Below are 23,233 nucleotides of genomic sequence, written 5' to 3'. Positions count from 1 at the left end.
AACACTTAATGTGCTGTTGTAACTTCCCGGTGCTCGCTTGTCTAATAGGCACCGAATCTAACAGTTTTACAGTTTGGGAAGACTCAGTGCTAGAAAAATGTCAGGCAAGTCTAATGAGCTTTCAGATCCCTTGGTTTGCGCTGGAGTTTAATTTAAAGTTACAATGATGTTTTAACATGTTTGCTTATACTTGACTAAAGAGGATTCATTATTTCAATGACATAACCTCCAGATGATGTTCTGGGAATTGATTTAAGATGTGGTGGTAATTCCAACAGCCTAATGCAGAGCTGAACATCTGTAACAACATTTTACTCAACTTTTCATCAGCATTCTGTTTTTAAGCAAAAGCAAGGCAACATCTTCTAGAAACACTGACCAGAACTCTGGGCTCACTTCAAGATGATCATATACTTTACTGGATTTTTTTAAAAAGAGAAATCCCTCTCTTGATTGGCCTAGCTAGCTTGCAAACACTGTGTCAAGGTTCACCAGTGCCTCTTTGTGGGTACTTCGAGTAAAACGGGGCAACAATTCCAACTTTCCGAAGTAGTCCAGTGCTAACCCATGATGGACCCAATGCTCAGCTCCAGCCTGGGGGCACACTCCTCTTTCCCTGTTTCCTCAACAGGGTTTAGGGGGATGATGCCCTTTGAGACTTAAAGATGAGTTTGTTGGCTGCAGTTAAAAAATAGTTCAAAGCGAATAAACTAACTCGGAAACGTAATAAAAGGCAAACAACCCACAAACATGAATCAACTGGCTATATCTCCGTTACGTTATTAATCACCACATCTGGAGGAGCCCACATCTGTACACACTTAGCAGATTAGTAACGTCATACTCAAACTGGAATCACTCAGAGTAAGAGGCATGCGAAGTGGCTTGAACGCAAATGCATCTAGCTAACAGGGCTTCCGACTGAAGTCTCGTGCAAGCTGCTAGTTTGGGGTTAGGGTCGTTTTAATGATTATTTATCGTTTTCTATGGGTTTTCTCTTCGGTATTTTGCTGCCCAACAAGCTAAACGCATGCTGAAATCCACCGTAGTACATCTTTCTTCTCCCACTGAGCTCAGCATGTTAAAGTAGAACATGGAGGGGTGCAGTTCTTAAAAATTGGGATGGATTCCAAAACTCCTTCACCTGGCTCGGTCACAAGCCGAGAACTGTGAGTTGTGTTCTTGAACTCAAATGGGTCTTTGGGATAGCGTGATCTAGCTCCAACCTTGACTGCCAAACAATAACAAGAAAAGGAAACCGAAATTAATCCTTGGTGAAATGTGTCATTAGAAAAGTTCCAAACCCGTTTTAACATTGACTAGAACTACAGTCTTAAATTAAAATGGAAGTTTCCTCCCTCACAGCTGGATTGCAGGGTTTTTCTTTTCTTTTCCCCCGATGACTTCTTGAAAGTCTTTTTGCTGTGCTATGTCATCGACATCAGATGGGATAATACGTCACAGACAATCCTGTGTGTGTCACCATTTCCTCAAACACACAGAGTTCCCTTCTCCCCTACGACAGACACAGAAAACTCAGTTTTGCAGGAATACCAGACCCCTTATTCTCCTGAAACGTGCTAAAAATGCATCCTACTGAATAATCATTATAGTCCAACTCATCAACCCTCAATGTGAAACTCTCGCTTTCATCTCAAACCGCCGGCTTGGTCAGCCCCCTTGGCTGTGATATCACCCGCCTAACTTGCATTAAATGCCGGGGGTTTGCCACTCCTAGGAAAGGGAGATGTGTAGCATCTCCTTGTATCATGAGTGACATCAGTGAAAACTGGGCGTGTGTTTTCAGCCTCGAAGGATGTGAATGTTGTTTTACTGAAAATGGCAACTTATGAAACCGTTGGGCTAGAGATTGAACAGTGCGCTTCCTGTTTCCTGTGGGTTTATCAAACTTCTCATCCCCCCAAGAAAAATCACGTAAGTCACAGTAGTACAGTCATTTTGCAATAAAGTAATTCACGATGGACAAAACTTCCAAGCTGAGCCAACCTCTCTCTAGTACAACTGCTTAAGACTTTCACCAGGAAATCTGGGCTAGTTAACTCCGAGGTCTTACAATGTGGCCAGGAAAGAGCGATCCCTGGGTTGCAGCACAGAATGGCACCCTTTTTACAGAGGGATGTTTCCTGTCTTACAGTCATAGACTACCAGAATCCTGGCTGTCTGTCACTCAAACCAGACCGGTGGTGAGAGGGTATGAATATTTCCATAAGCAAGGAAGGCAAAACAACAATAACAAGAATAGCAAATGCCAGATAAGTAACCCATAATGTGAGTTCGGTCCTACAACTGCTGTAAAGGAGCACTTGACTATTGTTTTAGCACGAACCTCCCAGTGGGGAATGCCGTGGGCCCATCAGTGAGGTTATGCAGCTAAGATAAGGGTACGACAGGCATCGCAGCCAAGTTCTACGCCTACAGGGTCAGTGGGCAGCTGGAGATCAGAACACGGGGAAGTTAAAGTGGGTATATCCTCTGAATTAGAGTTTCAGGTTCTGACAACCTTGGGACAGCATATATCACCAAGAAGTCTGGTGAAGACTTTGAGGTACTATTGATAAAATCAATCCAAAAAAAAAAAAAGCTTACTTGTTTTGAAAGATCATGGTGAATATTAATACACAGATAATTAAAAAATGAAGGATGCTCCCTATCAAAAGCAATGCCAACAATAATAATAATATCACCAATACAATATATATAACTCTCTATAATGGAACCATCACTTTACCATATACATTATCAGGCAGGGTAATTTCACAACTTCTAGCTGAGAAACAGCAAATGCATTTATTTGGAAAACCTAGAGCACGTAGGCAGGAAACAACAACGACCTGTTATTATGTAAAATGAGGATGGAAAGAATCTCCAAGTTGCCTGAGCCCAGGCACGGAGCAGCACAGCGCGGGAGGCTGAGGGGGCAGGGAAGGGGAGGCTTGCTGGAGGCTTTTCATTTCTGGCTTTTGTGGAGCTAACAGGAGAATGGAGGGGGGAGACTTTAAGGAACAATAGGTTATGCAGAAGTTAATCACAGGGTATATTTCTGGCTCTATTCACTGCCTAGGAAACCTGAATTGTGTACGTTTGAGTCCATCAACACAGAGTAATGAGAGAATTCAGCTCCTACATGGGAGAGAGAAGAAATATTCTACAAATATATTAACAGAATCCACATGACCTGGATTGCAATGTTCTCTACAGAAATACTGTGGCCTAACAGATCTTCGAGAATCAAATTTGGTGGATTAGATGTACCTGCTGTACTCACACACCCCATCCCAAACCATAGCCTCATGTTCTATATGTATCGTGGTTAGAGTCGAAATCCCCGGTATCTGGAATCTTAGCTAAAATATCTTTACTAAAAACTTGAGCTGTCATTATAACCTGCGCAATGCTCTTGCCCTGCCAGTATGTGGTAGAAAAGTCCTTTTGAAGATCTGGTTGCCTTTGGTTCTTTTCTTTCTTCTTTTCTTAGAATAGACTGTCTCCATCACCTCAAGGGCAAAGAAGAGTCTCAAGCAAAGATCACTCGCTATTAGCTTCTCAGAGATGAGACACAGAAAAGAACAAGGGAAATCTAAAAGTGAATACACAATGGAAATGAGAAATGCAAGAATTTCTTTGAATTATCGCTATGGAGTTTGGAGATTGGGAAGGTAGTAGAAGAAAACTTTTACTTTGAATCAAACAGAAAAAAATTGTACAAGAGTTCAACCCAAACAGCCTCTTCTCAACTTTCCTTTCCTTCTCTCCTTCTGCCCTACTCCCAACACCAAAAAGATGGTAAAGACGTTGAGGCCAAAAAGCATACCTGACTCCTTCTCGTAGCCCTGACACATGCAGTACATGTTTGTAGGGCTGAGTTGCAGAATAGGGATGAAATCTGCCAAGTTCCTGGCACCAACAGCTGCCTTCTTTCTTTTTATATTTCTCAAGTTCCGGGATCAGCAAACTATACTCTGGAACATATCTCTGTAAAGCTTATGAGCTAAAAATAGTTTTTACATTTTTAAATGGTTAGGGGGAAAAATCTAAGATGAATAATATTTCGTAACACATTGAAATGATATGAAATTCAAATTGCAGTGCCTCTAAGGAAAGTTTCTCATAACGTGGCCACAGCCATTTGTTTACCTGGCATCTGTGGCTGCTTCCACTCTACAACACAGAGTCGAATAATTGCGATTGCGACTGTGAAGCCCACCAAGTGTAACATATTTACTAGCTGGTCCTCGACAGCCAAGGCTTGCTGACGTATGTATCAGCAAACCTTGGCTACCTCACGTATCTTCTCACGTTTGTCCTAGCTTTCCAGTTTTCAAAAAGGACAATGCTCTCCCCAGTCTGCCGAGACAGCCAGACAATAAAAGCAACACACACGGAACTCACTTCAAGTGCACAGCTGTGGGGAATTCGGGAGGGATGGAGGTAGTTCAGAGACTTGAACGTCCTTCCCACCCAACCTGCTATTTGTCCTGCAGAACCCCTTGTACTGGGGGAGACCAGTCAGGTGAGTTTCCCGTTTTCCAATGCGAGCTAAGTTAGATTCATCCACTGTGCACTTCGATAATGAAGGCAAACCACATCCACCATGGGCAATTCCTTGGAGCTGTCAGTGTGTACTCCAAGTCCACCCAGCAAGAGCCCATCCAAGACAAAAGATGAAACATTAGACTAGATCTGCTGAAAATATACAGTGTCAACCTTTCCCCAGTTAGCTCAGAGCGATATATAGATGATTATTTCAACCGTCAGCTGCCGCATAGATTTAAAGCCCTGTACGATAACTCCTGGATTCATCTGCCCCTTGTCAAACTTGCACAGCTTTACTTGGAGGATACATGGTGTGGCAGTTTCACTGTGAATCCAGAATGATCCAGACGGCTGCTGTCTTTTTGTTAACAGGAAGCCAAACTGATGAGTTTGTAATGCATTTCTTATCAAAGGTAGTTTCAGAAAAGAAAATGTGCCCCATCAGTTTGGCTAGAATTTCACATAGACTGGATTATGGGCTTAATCAGAACATCTCTGAGATTTTCTTGAGGAAATAGATAATTCTGCATCCATCCCATGGAAATTACTTTATGAATTTATAATTATCCTTGATTTTTCCCCTTCCCGCAGTATACTTAATAAAAATCATCAGCTAGAGCCTACAGAGCAATGGTTCTTAATAGATACAAGCATGCTAATATATTTTTTAAAGTTAAGGCTGATCTTTTTGAGCTGTGAGTCTAAAATGATCATTGTGAATAAAGGGATTGTAATTTTCAACTCATATGTTTAACAAAGACAAAATGGACTGTAATGGAATTTATGGAGCCTGTAAAGGGACTCTCTAATATAGTTTATTATCAAATAGATTTGGATTTACTGTAGGACAAATTGGGTCCCTCCGAAATGTATCAAGAGAAAATGCCTGTAAGGTACCGAACACTGTTCCTGGTACACATCAAGCGCTCACATAGATGGCAGAGGTGCCATTTGTTATTCTAACCCCTACTGACTTGTGAAATTCCGTGCTTAAATGCCAACATTAAAATCGCTATTTATCTTGTCTTTATTTTAAATTCTGACATTATATGCACCATGGATATTTTTTGCATTTTGATTTTTTAAAAAAATACTGCATTGAACTATTATTTTTCTTGATGACTGAGGTTTCTGGTGCCCCTTAAATCTGGTGCCCAAAGCAAGTGCCTCGTTCTTCCCACTCTGGTCCCAGCCCTGCCCTGTCCATCTCTCAAGGGTGTTCTAGGTGCTGGTTCTGCCACCCTGCCTGTCATTACAGAGAAGTTACCGTAGTTTGTCTCTGCATGTGTGTCTATATGCTCCCTTGTTCCAAACTGGACAAGGCAAATATAAAACATGAATTATTCTTTTGATCACTTCATGCTGTGTGCATGAGATTTTTCAGGAAAATCCTTGCAAGAAAGGCTTCCTGGTGGACTTACAAATTGTCAGACAGCCGAAGGAGTGGAGAAAAGATCATGCTGCCTCAGGAATCTGAGATTTGCCACCAGCCCAGGGTGAGAAACAGAAGAGAGAGAAAGGGTCAGGTCTCTCCCGGACTTAATTTCACAGCTCACATCAAATCCTCCTGCTGAACACAATTTTGATTTACATTTCCACTTTGGGGTAAAAGTTTTACTTTGCTTATATGTGTTGATTGAATTGTTAACTTTCTTCTCTTTTTGTTTTTCCTCCCCCTAAACAGCTTCAAATAAACATGACTGGCAGAAAATGTCAATCATATTTTCATTTCCATTTTCACTTTGCAGTTTACGTTTTTAGAATTAATGCTTGCCCCAATGATTCTATTTGAAGATCAGCCTAGAATCTAATTGTGTGTATGTGAAATTGTTTTGTAAACCATAAGACACTATACAGATAAGGACCATTATTGTTATTAATATCATTATTATTATCGGCTCATCCATAAACACCCTATCTGCCATTGAGCCAGTTTTGTGAAGAACCCCCTAGCATTCTACTATGTATTCCAGATGGTTGCACTGATACTTCCTCTGAAACTCAGATAAAGGTAAAATGCATGGGTTTTTAGTGCAACCCAGGTGCACTGCATGGCCCGATGAAGAATGTCCTGTCAGAACACTTTAGAAATACTGTATGCTTTTAACCTTGGGAGGTAAGGACCCGTCTGGATTATGATTTTACACTAAACACAGCATTTAGTATATTTCTTAAGGGCACAGTCACCTTCTAAAGATGTTCTCAAACTATAAAATCATTATCTGTATTCTACTATAATTTATCTTTGGACATAGTCTCTGCAACATTTAAAAATGCTAGCGCACGGTGGGCCCTTGCTGGTCAACACAGTTAGAGAACATGGTATGGAATGCAGAAGCAGGGCTGGACAAGGTTTAGGGGTGAGCAGACCTCACCCTCTTTGGGTTCAAGGCTCTACTAATATGCAGGCCCAGAAGCACCCAGGTCTGCTGACTTCTAATCCAGATCATTTGCTGTGAGAATTCTGCCCGTGAGGATAGCATGAAGATACAGGCTTCTAGAGTCAGGGCAACCGTCCAAGTCCTAGCTCCAACCCTCATTAGAGCTCTGATCTCAGACAAGTTACTCAACACCGTAATGTCACAAGATCCCTGCTGGACAGATGAGGACACCAAGATTTGGAGATGCTGTGGGATAAATGAGATAACCAGTGGCCACACGCTGTCAGTCTGAGGACAAATACTGTCTTGATGTGCTTTGCTTGACATCACCCTGCCACTGCTCCATCGGATCTTATGTGCAGGACAATCGTTGAGTCTCAAGAGTATCCATAAAAATCTGGGTTTCTCACTCCTGTCTTAAAATCTTGCAGAAGACTAGTCTCGCATTCCAGGAAGGGAACTGTCTCAGGGGACAGGAGCTCACCAGCTGCTCAAATATCCCCAGGCTGCCTCCTGGACCCCCCAGTCATACGGCAGGTACCCCATGGTAGCATCTCCGGCTCTGACTCCAACGGCATTCAAGTTTGCTACCCCTGAGATAAGGATTGTAAGGCTGGAAGATCCCTCCACATACGTCAACTCATACTGAGCTGCAGTGAGGGTAGCGGTTAAGCAAACCCAGGCCTTGAAACCTGTGGGCTGTTAGGTCTGAACATGGGTATTTGGTAAATTGCCTAAGTTCATTTTTCTCACCTATAAGATGGGAATAATCAGAGTACTTTCCCCAGAGGGTTGTTGTGAGGATAGAGAAAGTGAAAAAAAGAGAATAGATTGAAAAGTGCTTAGAAGACTTCCTGGCAGGCTCTTGATAAAAGTTACCCATCATTATCTTGGCTTTGAGAAATCAAAGCAATTAGAGCTCTCTGTCATTGGATCCTTCTCCACAGTGCCAACCTGCTTTCTTTTGACTTTGTTCTTCTCAAACGGGTGCACAATCTCTCCTCTGCCCCAAGCAACTGACCCGGTATCCAGGCGCTAGAATGGGGTGAGATTCACCACCCCCATCCCCGTTCTCTGCATCCTGTTCGATGGTCACCTTTGTCCCATATTGCATATGGTCCCAAGGAACTGCTCGGGTCAAAATAATTAGGCTATGCCAAGTGTCATAAAAACAAGAAAAGCCAGAAAATGTTTAAATGGGCCTCAAATGAAGAAGGCTGGGACCGTTCAGAGCAATAACAAATGAAAGTCAGACGGAAATGTGGAGAAACCCCACCGTTTCCTCTAAATTACAGGAAATTCATGCTGCCTGCTTGTGAGGGGCTTTTTCCCTTCAGTTTCTGGTGGGAGGTCATAGGGTTGGGGCACATACTTGGGAGGTGATGGGAGGGGCAGGGGGATGATGGGATAGAGGGGTAGCAACTCCTCTATTCCTTCCCACCAGATCTTCCTTTTTCCTCCCTACTCTATCCACCCATCAAGAGACAGGTTAGCCTGCTTCCTCCGGGAAGCCTTCCCAGATGACTGTAACAAGGTGGAATCCCTCCTTTCTTTAAAGCGCCTTGGCACTTCTCATCTCACACCCCTCTGACATCTCATTTTTTTTGCATTATAATTTGTTTTCCATTTCCACACGTCCTCCCCAACTAGACTTCTAAGTTCCTTTACGTGGTCTCCCCACTTCTGAATCTCTCAATAGTGCTGAGCCCTTAGTAAAGTTCCTAAGAAATAGTTCCTAGCTGCCAGAGGTGGCATTGCAGAGGGAAAAAAGCACAGCCTAGTAGTGAGGAGCTCTAGGGTCTAGTCCTGGCTTAGATCAAATGTGTGGCCTTGGCAAGACCCTTCCCATTCTGGAGGATTGGCATTCATTAAGCATAGGCGTTTTTCAGCTCTGCTCTGTAATGGTTCTGGGCTTAATGCTCTCTTCTGTTACTCGACAGATATCATAGGAACCAGCCACGGACTGAAGGCCTCAAAACCCTACAGCCACAAATAATTACCCAGAACTTCCTACCACCCTCAACCCCAAAGCACTACCGAATAGGAAAAGCAGGATTCCTGGTCCAAGGAAAGTATGGTCCAGCTCAGTGGTTCTCAACTCTGCCTTTCTATAAAATGGACTGGAGAACTCTACAGAACACCAGACCAATTCAACACAAATCCTGAGGGGCTAGGGGCTGGGCATTGCTTTTTCTTTTTTTTCAAAAATCTTTTTAAAGATGCACAATAAAAGAGAACCACAAGTCTAGCTGGAGAAATGAGACAACTGCATTAAAGATGCGTGTATATATCTATATAAAATTCACAAGTTATATGAAATAACAGTATGAAAAGTGTTGCATGATAATGTCAGGTGAGGGCTAAATGAAATGTTGTACATAATAAGTGCTAGTAGGCCTGGGTGGTTAGGGAAAATAAGACTGGAAACAAGAGTTGGATGGAGAGAGATGTCAGCCTTATTCACCTGCGTATCCCCAGAACCAAACATAGGGACTGGTGTGCTGGGGCCCTTAAGCCATGATGCTGAAAAAACTAGGGGGGGGGGGCAGCAAAGGGTGGGAAGGGCATGCTAGGAGGAGGGGGCAGCTGGAGCAAAGGCAAGGAGGTGGGGAGGCACTAAGCTCAGGAGCTATAAGGAAAGCAGTTTGGCTGGAGCAGGAAGGCTTATTTGAGGGCACAGTTGGGGGATATAGGGGACAGATATTATAAAGCTTTAAATTCCAGATGGCAGAATTTGGATAATTCTTGGTAATAATCTGAATCCTCTGAAAGTTATTTTTCCTTCGATTTCAGTACTCAGATTCAGAGAGGATAGTGGGTGGTTTGCATCTTGGAAAAGTCTATCAGAAATCCCCCTAACTCAGCCCACTTCCTTTCCAGCCACTTCAGTTATAAGGGTCGAAGATAAGATGCACACATATGTGCATGGTACTAATAAGCAGGAGGATGCTGGCAAGGGTCCAGTTCCATTGGAGGTCTCGATTTTATTCTAGAGAGTATATTTGGCAGGAAAATAAAGTTATTTAATGCCTGGGAAAGGGGTCTGTGAAACTCACAAGGCTGCTTCTTCATAGCCCAGCCAGGTAAATCCAACCTTTACACTGGGATGGTTATTTCCTGCCTTCAACTACTCACGTTGATCTCATTCCCTATAAAGAGAACTGGAAGGGAAGCTGTCAGCGTTTGGCTTTAACAAGAAAACTGATTGCAGTCAATACTTCAAAAGACATTTTCGACAAAACCAGTGCTTCCAAGTGGATTCCCCGAGAAGGAATGTTCCCCCACTCCAATGCTCTACTCCTTGATTTCACCTAACCAATAACACTTCAGGATTTTCTCGGTGAAAAGCATATAAATGAATAAAATAAGAACGTACACGATGTCATCTGGATCCTTAACCTACACCCCTTAGCCCAGTATGCCTAGAAAAAGTTTTAAAGAAAAACTCAAAAGAGAAAATTCCTATTGGATACCCAAAATCAATGGTTTGGAACTTTTAACTTACAAAAAGAGTAAGATATTTGCATCCAAATTTCTTTATAGGTAGCACTGAACAATTAAGAAAGTAAACAAATATAGGAGTCATCCTAGAATGTATTTTAATTCTCCCCTTTCATAACCTCAGTAAATCCACTGTCTCCTAAACAGGCCATGTTTATAACCAAACACCCTGTATAAAAACAGTACTGTAGGTTAAAGGGGAAAAAAAAAAACAACTTAGTAAAAAGATGTAGTTGTGTCTTTAAAAAAATTTAAAAGATTGAAGAATAACCTGTGTGTGGATGAAAAAATAAATAAATAAAAGTAAGTTTTGCTTGTATATTTGTTTTTTTTCACTCATTGTTGCCCAAATTGACAAGTCGATCAGTCTTTGTGTGGACAACCTTATCGAAAAAGGAAAAAACAAAACAGAACCAAAAACCTCTGATCCTGTTTGTCAGAAATTTAGTTCTGGCCTAAGGAGAAAAGCAACCTTCTTTGATTAACTTGGATTCTAAAGTAATTCTTGATGAAAGAGCATCACATTAAAATTATTTTTATATAGCACACTAATCCAGTACCAAAGCCCCCTTTATAAAAATGTCCCTCCTTATACTGGTATGGAACGAAGTCTAAGGAATTAATTTGTATAAATAAACAGTAGTTAAAAATGCGACTTGGCACATAACAATGATCAGATGGCAGAGGTAATTCAGTCTTAGGGGTGAGAATCTGGTATTGTGTAGTTATCTTTTTAAAACAGTAACATTTATTTAACTAGGACTTGTTCCAAATGAGCATTAAATCAAGCAAGTTGAATTTAAGGAAATCTTAGCAATTAAAAGGTGTTGTCTTATTGGAGAACTATCTCCTCAACAAACAAACAAATGGACATAGTTTTAGACATTCATTGTAGAGAACTAAAGGAGAGAGAGTCTGGAAAAGAAAAATCAGAGAGTAGAGGTCGGGGGTAGGACCTAGAGTAATCCAGGTAGACGGTTTCATTTATAGAAGCGCAGCGCCACCTGCTGGTAGATTCGCATTTCGAGGCCCTCTGCAGTTTGCCGGCCACCATCTGTCTTGCAATCTTTGCATAAATATACAGCAGTATTTCTCAGCTGCTGTTATACGTAAGAATTTTATTACCAGTCGGCAGATTTCTAACACACTGGTTGCAGTTTAATAATGCTCTATTACCTGAAGTATGGTTATATAAAAACCTAGAACGTTAACTGTTGATAAACCGATTCTAATACGCAGAGCACTGTAGGTCACCCAGTAAATATTCAAATAAATCAAAAGGCAGAGCTCTTTTTCCTCCGACAACATGTTATTAAACACCACAACTTGATCGCTTACATAAAAATAATGTTCATACATTTCGATGTACTAAGAACTCAGGAAACGCACATTGTAATCTTACCAACTGAGAGCTTTCCCTTCATTCACAATTTAGAGGAAAGTGTTTTTGCAGAGAATATTTCCCCCGTCTTTAAAAACTGTACTTGAACCAAGGTGTCATTTAGGGAATTTTTTTCATATAACAAAACCTGAGTTATAAATAACTATGATTACATCTATAAAATGTTATATTTTTTAAATGGCAATAGAGGAGTCATGGAGCATTTAAGTCACTGATAGAGTGAAGCAAAGACACAGTAGCTGTCATTTTTTCAGAAAAAGATCACACAAACGCGATAGCAAAGGAACACAATAAAAGGAAAAACAGGCGTGTGATAGGTGACTCTGATTATAGCTGCAAAGGAAACTGTGAAATAAATTAACACCCAAGCACCCAGGAAAGGCATTACTGTAGCTTCACTGCAAAGTGATCGTTATGCAACAGAAGAAGGCTGGTGATTTCGTAGGAACAGAAACGTGTCGGCTGCAAAATCTGGTGGTGATAACTAATGACCATACTACTGACAACTCTGATTTGATCTCTAACAGAAAAAAATAAAAAAAGCATTCTATAGGATAGATGTATACAATAGGAATCGGATTTTTCATTTGAAACGAATAAATCCCAAATGGGATCAAAGGGCCCGGTAAGTGAAAAATGACAGTTCCTATGTGGCCCTGATTTGATCTCAAGCAAAACGACCACGCTGATAAAAGCTTAAGAAGAAGGTAGGGCTGTTCTTGGATTGTTATTGGAAGCGGGTGAGTGCCACTGCCCATTCAGCTGATGGGAAGCCCACTCTAATTTCAAGAAGTTATTGAGATTTAATCTCTAACAACTACAATGAAAAAGATTACTCATGCAGCAACCAAAGGGGCATCCCTTAAAACACACACACACACTCAATTTTGTTATTTCTGATGGAAACTGTGGAATCCCTTTACATTCCGTTCTTCCACCTAAGTTGGCTAAGGCATACGCGTTAAGAGAATCAAATGTCTGAGTGCTTCCTGTGAACCCAAAGCATCTCCAGTTACTTATCACATGGGACTTGAAGTGGAGGGACTCAAGCATGGGCAGAGAGCATCTCATCTCCCACCTCAGCTGGTTCTGACTTGTGTGGAGAGACAGGGTTACCAGGAGCAAGTTCAGGCAGATGCAGAGGGTGTGGGGGACTCTGGGAGCTTAGGGCTGTCGAGATTTGAGCTGGGGGCTTGCCCTGCCTCAATATAACTCCCAGTGGGTCAGCCAGTGCATTAGCACAGCAAGAGAAGGTCCCCGCAGCTGACTGGGGTCTGAGTGATGAAAGATGTAAGCCCGGCCTGCAGAGCAGTTGGATGAATTCAGTTAATGGGGAGTCAGAGTTGGATGAAAGGACCTTGTTTGAGTTAGGAACGTAGTGCGGACCTGAAGGGCAGAGTGAGGTCGCTCTGGAAGGAGCGAAACAATGGGTCTGCCAACCTGCACCTCTACTACCCACCCAGACGCAAAGACCCGATGACTTCCGGAAGGGAATGCGTCAGCAGCCCCACATCCGCCACAGAACACCACGGGCCTCAAACACGATGCCCAAAAGCAGCAGTGAAAGAAATGCGCTCTCTTCAAAAGAAGCAGTGGTTAATTCTAGACCCAGCTCTTCAAGAGTGCTCCAGCAGTCAAAGGAAGCAGCTGTTCAGAAACGAGTGTTTTGGTCAAGATGGCACGAGAGAACAAGCAGCGAGACCTCTAGGCTCAAGATCCCTTTTCTCTCGAGATATGTGCCTCATAAGCTATGGAAACATAATCCTGACACACTGCGCATGTTATTCAGCAAATAGGTGTTGAATTCCTACTGTGCGCCTTGGCTGCTGTGTGTAATACGTTAAGAGGAATCCGAAGACCGCTGAGAGTTGTCTGTGGCTTGTTGCTTATTTCTAAAAAGCCCAAGAAGAAAGCTGCTCTAAATGAGGCTTATAGGAGTTGCTACAGAATTACAGAAGAGAGATCCGTCTGAGTTGGGGGGTGGGGCGGGTGGGCAGTCGGGAAGTCATCACAGAGATGGCTCCATTTGAACTGTGTGTTTAAAGCAGGAGTCAGCAAGTGTCTTTCTGCAAAGGTCAGGTAGTAACTATTTGGGGTTTCGTGAACCTTGCGCTCTCCATTGCAACTACCCATCTCTAGACCTGTCCTCACAGCAGGTCTGCTCAAAGGAAGAGGCAAAGGCAGGGCGTGGGTGAAAGATTTGGGCACCGTTTTGACCCTGATCTTTGCACTAATTTTACTAATAGGAATATCAACAAGCAGCAGAGCCCAACTGCTCATAAAGAAATTTAGAAAAGGTGATGATGTGAAGCCTTAACACCATCCAGTCTTCAAAGATGGGTTGAGATCAAGAACACCATCAAGAAAAGAAATCTGGATAGAATTTAAAGGAAATGTTATCTCTCCCCTCCATCTGTTCCCCTCCTGTTTGCTCTCCAACCTTCATCTTCCGAAGACACGTTGAACTATAACTCCATGTCACTAACTCTATGTCCATTTCAGAGATGGAAAAGTCCTAAGGTAGTTTCAGTAAGATGAGGAATGAGGAGAGACAGAGTCACAGTTGGTCCACGAGATAGGTCCTATTATTATCTCCGTTTTACAGATGAGGAAACTAAGGAATAGAGAGGTTCTGGAGCTGGCCCAAAGCCCCACAATAGTAAGGGAAGATGTCCATTCTGGGATTGCCTAGATAAAATAAGAGGATGCAGGTGCCTTGAGGAGTATGAGGACTCATACATGTGTAAGGCATTACTCTTATTATAGCAGTCAGCATCCACTGAGCATCCATTTCGTGAACCTATCAAAACGTGACTGCACCAGGACTGATTTCAAAGTCCCCAGAAAACACACAAATCTCACTCCTTCTCTCTTTTTCCCTTTTGCCCTAAGCTTTCCTAGAATTTCAGGCTTTAATTGCCAAGGAGATCACTTAGTTCACCCCACAGTGAGGAGAATGGCTTGGGAATCCCCTACTGTGATTCAGAGGAGAGACAGGAGATGTCTGCCTATCAGAACCCATCTTCGTCTTCATGGAAGAAAACCGTGGAGTGGCCCTTCCAGCAACTAGCACCTTGCATATTTCGCGTCTGCGTGCCAAGACCTCCAGGCCACATGACCTGAGTCTGTATCTCATTCCTGTCTGCACTCTTAGCAAGTTTCATTCTGTCATTTTCACTGCACGTCCCTTTTCTCTGCAGGTCACTGTACCACCCTTTTCAGTAACACCCGTTTAGGGCTGTGGCTTGGAAGCATCCCTGATGGACGTGTTCTCTCATCTGGTTATGCTACAAGCCATATGTGGGAATGTACTCATCTGCACTGAAGAAACGGCCAGATCGACCTTGAGATGTGCAGAGGGCAATTCAAAGCCACTCAAAGGTAAGGGAATGCTTGGTACAACCTGAGAGAGGTCTGTGAGCAGACAAGAAGGCTCCCTGCCCACTCCTTGTGTCGAGCGGAATAGACAGAAAAATGACACAATAGAAAACGTCCATGAGACACACAGCCTTCAGACACCTCAAGGTGGGAGGAACTGTCACTTGGGTGCTACACGATTGGATCTGCCCACCTCAACTCAGAGTCAATGATCTTAATAGTCAAGCGTGGCCTCAAACGTGTCTCCACAGTTTGGCAGGCTGACTTGGTCATCTGCAAATGGCTACGGCTCTCTACAAATGGGCCCCTTTTCTCATATTGGTCCCACCTGATGCATTATTGTTTTTGTGCCACCCTGACTCACATGAAAGTGATCAGGTTCATCAAAATTAGTAACACGGAATGCAAATGTCACAAGTCCTTGCTTTTCTAGGATACATGCTCTACATACACATGGACACTTTGTGTGGCGGTATCCCTGTCTCTCCTCACTTGAAACATTGGTGGGTTTTTGCCTACCGTGATTTTTTTTTTAGTCTTTGTTTCTAGATCTTCTTTCCCAATGTTTAACCTTCACAAAGAATATGGATTGTACCTCCTAGTCGATAATTTTCAAGATCCTTCAGTTACGTCCTAGTTTTTCTTCTTCTCGCTACATTATCCCCTGTGAATCTTCTTGTATACTAATTGTGGGATATCTCCAACTGGGATCCAAGAAGATTGTACTCACACACACACTATATATATCTATATATCTGTATCTATATCTTTATCTATATATCTATAAATACACACCCTATATATATCTATATATCTGTATCTATCTTTATATCTATATATATCCACACTATATATATTTATATATGCACACACACTATATATCTGTATCTATATCTTTATATCTACATACACACACTATATATATATCTATATATCTGTATCTATATGTATATCTTTACATTTCTACCTGTATCTACACACACACTATATTGTAAGCGGCTTAGAAAGTTTTAGGAAACTTCACAGATCTGGGGCCATCCTGCTTCTGGCTGACCTTCTATCCCTTTAACTAATGGCTGAGAATCCCTTCACTCACCCATTCGTTCACTCATCAAATATTTACTGAACTGGAATCCTTCAGGCCACTTCCTACTCAGGCATTCTTGCCAACATACAAAGCCCAGCCAAGGATTCTAGCACAGTACATTGCTGGCCTTGGACGGAAAGGCAGGCAGTCCCCAGGTCTTTCCTTGACTGAGTGCAATCCAACTGGCTCCAGCCCAGAAAGCGGGCACGCGCCAAAAGGAAGATCACATTAAGGCAAGCAGAAGACGGCCCTTGCCCTGTGGCCTACAGATGCCCCTGCAGGTACCACCCTGTGTGGCTCCAGCTCTGAGGAGCGGTCTTCCTCATTTCATTTCAAAGTCATTCAGGGCGGCTGATCACCCCCGACACGGATCTGCCTCAAAAGCTCCCGCTTCGAGTTTGCACAGGGTTTTCTCTGTAGCTTTTGGAGTATTTGGTGGTACTCACCCCACCATGTTGAATGGGATAAGAGCAGGGCTTTCAGCTTTACTCCAAGAGGCCAGAAGCATTTTTCTCTTGCTTTTTCCCTCGGTTGTGGGAGGACAGCTCCTCCCGCGGATGAGCACGTGAAATGGTCAGAGAAGGAAGGCCACCTTGGAATCTTCAGACCTTTTCCCCAGCTCATATGAGCTGGGGATCAGAAGAATGTCTCCTCAGTAAGAAAAAAAAAAAAAAAAAAACCTACTGGCTTGTCTAGAAGCTCTCTGCAAACCAGGCACTATTTATAAAAAGGTCTTTTCGATGCTCTCTGAAATTTCAACTGTGTGGGTGTGACAATGCTGAACTTGTTTCTGTCCAGTTAGATTCCCCTTGGAAAGGTGTTTGGCGAGGGAAGCAAAACTCTGGTAAGCAAATTTAAGGATGGAAGATTTCTTGATTACCTAGGTAATTCAACATGATGGACTTCCCTGGTAGTCCAGTGGTTAGGAACTCCGTGCTCCCACTGTAGGGGGCGCGGGTTTGATCCCTGGTCAGGGAACTAAGATCCCACAAGCTGTGCGGCATGGCAAAAAAAAAAAAAAAAAAGAAAAGAATGTTGGTTCAGGAGAAAACCCCGGAGAGAATGCCAGGAGTTGGCATTCTCAGCACGCACGCTCCACCACTTAGAGGGAGCTCAGGACTCACGTGCTCTTCTGTGCTGTTTCAATGACCCTCTGGGGTCAAAGGTGTGCATAAATCTCCGCTCATGGGTGCTGACATACAGACACAATGAACGCAGATCAAATTCTCGTGCACAGAGAAATAAAAAGGAAAAGAAAATTGCTCCACGGTACTTAGCAATGCCACACGACTTCCTCGGATTTTGTGTGGCCGTACTTCACAGGAAATGTGTTTTGTATTTCCACCAGAGTCCGATGGTGGTTGGAAGCAACAGCGGATTTTTCAGTGAATGGGATGTGAAGCACTTTATCATTTTTTTCCCTCCACAGATGGAAGGAGACAAGCTGTCTCCCTGAGAAAGATGGGAGGAGAAAGTCACCTTGCCATACACAGGGATTTAAAAAAGAATTCCCAGGAGCTCTAACTGAAGCCACCACAGGCAGCTCGAGCCACGACCCTCAGGGCTGGCCACATGTCCCAGCTGGTGGCTCTCGTTGCTTTGTTTCTGCCGCCCAGCCTGGTTCAAGGCCATTCATGCCAGCGATTCAGAGCTGCCTGGCTCTGCCCCCATCAACACACTCAAGATGTGGGTCTTGTTGGAAATGCAGAGGCTGGTAAGGGAAGACGAAATACCGGTTCAAAAAAAAAAAAAAAAAAGATGGACTAGATCCCCAACACCAGGGGCTGTGGAGACAGTCCAGCAGGTCTCCAGGCCCAGCCAAGATCTCAGGAAACTCTCCAGTAAGGCGACGACTCCACAGAGCCCAGATGGGAAGCGCGCTGCTGAGTCAGCTGGGGAGAATTAAGCTCAAGAAATTTAACTAATGGAATTCAATCGCTTCAGCGCCATCAATTAAAATTTCTTTAAAATGATTTTAACTTCTTGGAATTGTATTTGGATAATGTGCTTCAGCTGGGAGTCCTAGAGGCCGTTAGATCGTCTTCCTTCCTCAGGCTTCTTGGAGCAGCTCACTCCTGCCTCTTCCTAGCACATCCCCCCCCCCACCCCAGCACCCCCACCCCCACCCCCTGCTGGTCTTCTCCACCCTCACAGGATGGCTCCCAAGGCCCTCAGCTCCAGCCCCTCTTCCCAGAGCCGCCATTGAAATCCTACCAAAACAAAGCCTCTGTGGCTCATTCCCCTGATCAAATACCTTGAACGCTTTCTATTGTATTACGTGTCAATACGGTGCCCTAAGAGGGCCCTACTCACCTTTCAAGGCTCCTCTCCCCCTGCTCCCAGGCACAGGTCTTAAGCTCCAGCCAAACTGGGTGACCAGCTGTTAGACAGGAGGCTCCAGCCGTCGGCAGGCCCCTCCACTGCCATGCCCTCTCTCATGCTGTCCGACAGGATACCCTTTGCCTCCCATCCTCCAATGCACATCTGAACTGTCCTCTCCTGTGGGACCTCTCCTCGGCTGACCAACAGGAGGCGACCTCTGGGGCCTCTGCACTGCCAAGCACTTTGCCCCCCTCTCTCACAACGCCTCCCACACTGTCTCCAGCTCTCAGGACTGGAATCCTCGTCTTTCTTCTCCTTCCTTGGAGACAGACCGACATACCCATCTTCTTCAACTGAGTAAGGAAATGAGTAACTCAGTTTGCTCCCTAGACTGAAGAAATCAACCGTCCAGCCTATCCTCAGATGCCAGCCCCACCACCGACTCGCTAGGTGACCCCTGGCAAGTCACTTAACCTCTCTGTGCCTCAGTTACCTCATCTGTCAATGCACAGATGCATCAGTTTACAGTTGCCTCAATGGCAAATAACAGTTACTACCTACCCCACGGTAAGGATTAAATAATATCCGTACAGGGCACAGAGCAGCGCCTGCAGCGCAGCAAATGCTACGTGTGGGTTCAATTTGACAATAATAACAGTAACTAACATGCACGTATCCACATACACACACCCCCTGGCAGGGCTGGCAGAGTCCCCTGCATACAGTAAGAGTAGACACTAAGTCTAGTCTTAACGTGAATCCAAGTTAAGCAGTTGGCCATTTCCCAGCACCACCACAGAAGCCTTGGTTCCTCGGAATACACACACACTAACAGCAGAGGTGTCAACCTCGCCTCAGGAGAGGAAAGCAATTTTTCAGCAAATCTTAGTAGGCTTCACTCTTCTTTCCACCTCACCGATGAGTATGACCTGTTTGTAATCTCTACATCCACTCTATTCAGAAAACGGTTCCCATTACACTGTTCTGTGCTCCATCGTTTCTAGGCTTAAATGCGAATCAAAGATCCCAAGCCCTGAGAACTTGCCTGTAAGCACTCTGGCAGATGTCCTAAATGTGTTGGGCCAGATGACAAATGTCCACCTCAGATCAAGGAGCATCCAACTGAAATGATGGGCACCGTATGAGAAAGGAGGATCCCCAAGTCTGACTGAGACCAGAACGCTGCCGATCAACTGTTCATTTCCGTCTGGATGGGATTTGGAAGCAGGATGCGGGGCAGCCTGGGCCGCAGCCCTGCAAGCCTCCCTCCGATGGCTTTACACCATCGCTGGTCTGATGCTAATTCAATGCCCCAGCGCATCACAACAAATTAGCCACAGACACGCGATAGCAATCAACTCAGGGCGCTGTCCTGAATGCGGGCTGGGGGATTCCCTGTCTCCACAAGCTGCACGCTCCCACAGATGTTTCTAAAAGCCTCTTCCCAAAGGCCCACTTAGAGAGAAATTAAATGCAACTTTGACTTAATTAACGTTTTAAATGATAATGAATACAATGTAGATTCATGGGAGGCATTTACATTGTGTTGTAAAATTGTTAAAAATTTAATAACTCTTTGTTAATAAGTTATGTCTCCCCAGACCCATAAAGCCTAAGGCGCTGCAAACTCCAGCCTGGGTCTAATCCAGGCTCCTGGTGCAGGTGGAGGAGGGAAGCAGAGATGGCCTTGACATTTGCTCCAAGCCTGCTCTAATTCTAAACCTCTGCTTGTTCATCAGTACTTTATTTCATACAGTAAAGGTCAGGATTTGGGCTCAAGGCACAGCCTTGACAAGAAAGCTCGAGTGAAAGGCGGGCTGGCCCTGGCATCTGTCGCCTGAGATAGCAGGGGGTGGGGGGATGGAGAGCTAACTGGCCACTTCTCCCCTCCTCCATGGAGGTAAGAGGCAGAGTCCACTGCCTGGTGGTAGGAGCTGTCAGGGTGAGTATGGTGACAACTGGCCACTGTCCTGAAATAAAAACGCAAACATAATTTCCATGTCACCTTGCATAAGGACTTCTGCCTAGCTTACTTGTGGCATGCCAACATCTTTTCTGGTTCGTCCTTGAGGAGCCCAGTCACTTATTAAAGCAACATATCCCTGGGGAGGGAGGTGTCCAAGTGATGGGGGTAAACACAGAGCACCCTTTCCTCTTTCTGACCTTTCTACTTCTTATCTCCCAGCTCTGCTTCAAAGGATTTCTTGTGAAAAGTTGGCTGTTTGCCTACTTTTCCCTTTCTCTTCCATCTACATGTGGTACCTCTTCACAGCATATCTATCTTAAAGAATTCAACTATTTTGGAGGAGGAGAGTACAACAGGGTCTCAAAATGCAAGTCAATTACTTCACCTGACACTAGACTGAAAAAAACCCGGTTATTTATTATGAATAAAAACGTGGTTTGTTTGGAGCTCTTTAGAGATGGGCAATTCAAAGGATTCTTTTCAAAGGAAACTCTGTCCAAGCATGATGGCTGCCTTACAATGAGCTGACCACCATATAAGCAAGTAGGAAGGCATCGTGCTTCGTGTCACCCCGCTGCTGAATGTGGCTACCAGAAAAACCAAAGGAGCCTTGCCTTCTAACAACAGAAGTGCCCTAAGATGCCCTCCCAGGTCCACTATTCATGGAATGATTAAATGGTTGCCTAGGCCAAGTTGCCTTCCTGTTTTCACTTCCTGCAATGAAGCGCAAATGGCCAAATCAGGACACATGGGGCAAGGGTAGCTAAAGAGCTAGGGCAGAATCCAAAGCGTGCTTTAGTGTTAGCAGCAGTAAATGGATATTGGGGCAGGGGAGAGACAGAGACAGAGAGAGGTGGGGGGGGGGGGAGAGAGAGAGAGCGAGAGAGAGACAGAGACAGAGACAGAGAGAGAGAGAAAAAAAGAGACAGAGAGAGAGAGAGAGAGAGAGACTGCACCAGTAAGCATGAGAAAATGGGAGAAACCCAGAATGAACAGGCTTTAAAAAATACAGGGAGAACAATGGTTAAACTGATTTGGGCTGAGTGTGCTTTGCCTATCCGTTTTCTTACTTTCTATCACTGATGGTGGTAGTGGGAAGAGAGAGTCTTTGTTTTCAAGGTCCAGAGTAAAATAAACAAATAAAACTTAGGACTGGGGAGCTTGAGAAAGTCACCCAAAACTATACCTACAGAAAAGGACTGAGATGATAATGGGCTGTTGATTTTTAAAGGCAGCTTATTAAATTAAATCTCCCTGCAACAGGCACTGGAGACTGTCAGCACAGGGTGTGTCCTATTATAGACACTTTCCTAGAGCTATTTGCACTCCCTGCCCCAGTATCTGATTTTATGTACTTCGAGATGCCATTAGTTGAGTGACTTTAGTTCTATTGACAATGCTAATTCTCTGCCTGTACAAACCAAAGGCTACTCGGGAGACGCTGATTTTTGTTTATTATCTGACAAGACTCAAGAACACACTCAACTGATTTTGGTATGTCTCCCTTCAACCTAATTGTATTGGACTTCTCCTCTCGACCGAACCATTGGAGTTGAATGCCTCCTTGTATTACATTTACACCCGAAAGAGAAGTCGTGCACCACTTACAATTAGCTACAGTAGTTTGCAAGTGGGTGTATGTAATTGTGCAGGTTTAACCTGTTAGTAAGTTGAAAGGTTGGCGTGAGTGATCACACAGGTCCTTTGGCTAAAACCACCTCCAAGTACAAATTTAAAGATCTGTGTCTCTTCGAGCACGTGATGAATTTGTTCATGTCAGGGTTACTGATGGTTTGTGACCAGCATCATGTCAGGCGGTCCTCGGCAGGTCTGAATCAATAGGGTCTTATGTTGTCACTCCATCATAATTTTAATTGTCCCCTTTCTATTAGACTCAGCAATCAGATATCGAGCAAAGACTGAAATAACAAGAATGAATTCTGAACAGAGAAAAGGTACTATTTTACAAAATTATATGGAGGGGAAGTGGAATAGATTAGAATCTCAATCTATATTGATGGGTGTGTGGATGTCGCTAGCCATATATATATATATGTATACATATATATATTTTTTAAGCCATATATTTTTTATGTTTGACAGTACCAGAACACAGCTACTTGTGGAAAGTCTGGGGCCCGTACCATCTTAGCGTCTCTTAAGAGAGCTGGTATTTCTGCCCAGGACCATCCGAAGTAGAAACAAAATTGGAACGATCCAAAAATTATGCTCTGCACACCAACTCTAGCCCACCATATTGAACGGTTCAGTCTTGCCAAAAATCGAACAGTCTTGCGATGAGTCCTTACTGGTCACTCTTTGCGTTACTTCTCTTACTGCTTTTTAAGTCTTCTGTAAAGGGGTCCCCTCCTTCTCTGCAAATCTTTTTGTCAGCACGGTGTGGCCTGACATCCCGTGCGCTCGACAGAAGGAGACAACCGTTAGAAAAGTACGTGACTTAGCAACAAGGGGAACGTGTAATGGGCCACACCTCCAAGGAGAGGTACACGCAGGCAGGGCTTGCTGTTAGGAAGCAGAGTTCTAAGACTGTGTGAACACTTCTAATATATTGCCACTCCTCTGGGAACTGGCTACTTCTCTTCCCACTTCAGAAAACACGTAATGGGACTCTGTGTTTCAAT

General features: G+C 43.8%; 1 protein-coding gene across 25 annotated transcripts in view; it reads right to left on the bottom strand.

The window, feature by feature from the left end:
* The window catches only part of KCNMA1 (potassium calcium-activated channel subfamily M alpha 1), a 752,929-nt gene that overhangs the window by 98,948 nt on the left and 630,748 nt on the right, over positions 1–23,233 (bottom strand). For 2 of the 25 annotated variants that reach the window (XM_065894772.1, XM_065894767.1), the window contains one exon: positions 1,145–1,231. The exons of the other annotated variants lie outside the window; for them this stretch is intronic. In XM_065894772.1, coding sequence (XP_065750844.1) covers positions 1,145–1,231 — 87 coding nt within the window. The remainder of the gene's footprint in view (positions 1–1,144; positions 1,232–23,233) is intronic. 25 annotated transcript variants of the gene reach the window in all.

The sequence above is a fragment of the Phocoena phocoena genome, chromosome 16, assembly GCF_963924675.1.
Source record: "Phocoena phocoena chromosome 16, mPhoPho1.1, whole genome shotgun sequence".
In the NCBI taxonomy this organism is placed as follows: domain Eukaryota; kingdom Metazoa; phylum Chordata; class Mammalia; order Artiodactyla; family Phocoenidae; genus Phocoena; species Phocoena phocoena.
The sequence above is the reverse complement of the archived record's forward strand: the minus strand, read 5'-3'. Positions and strand labels throughout refer to the sequence as shown.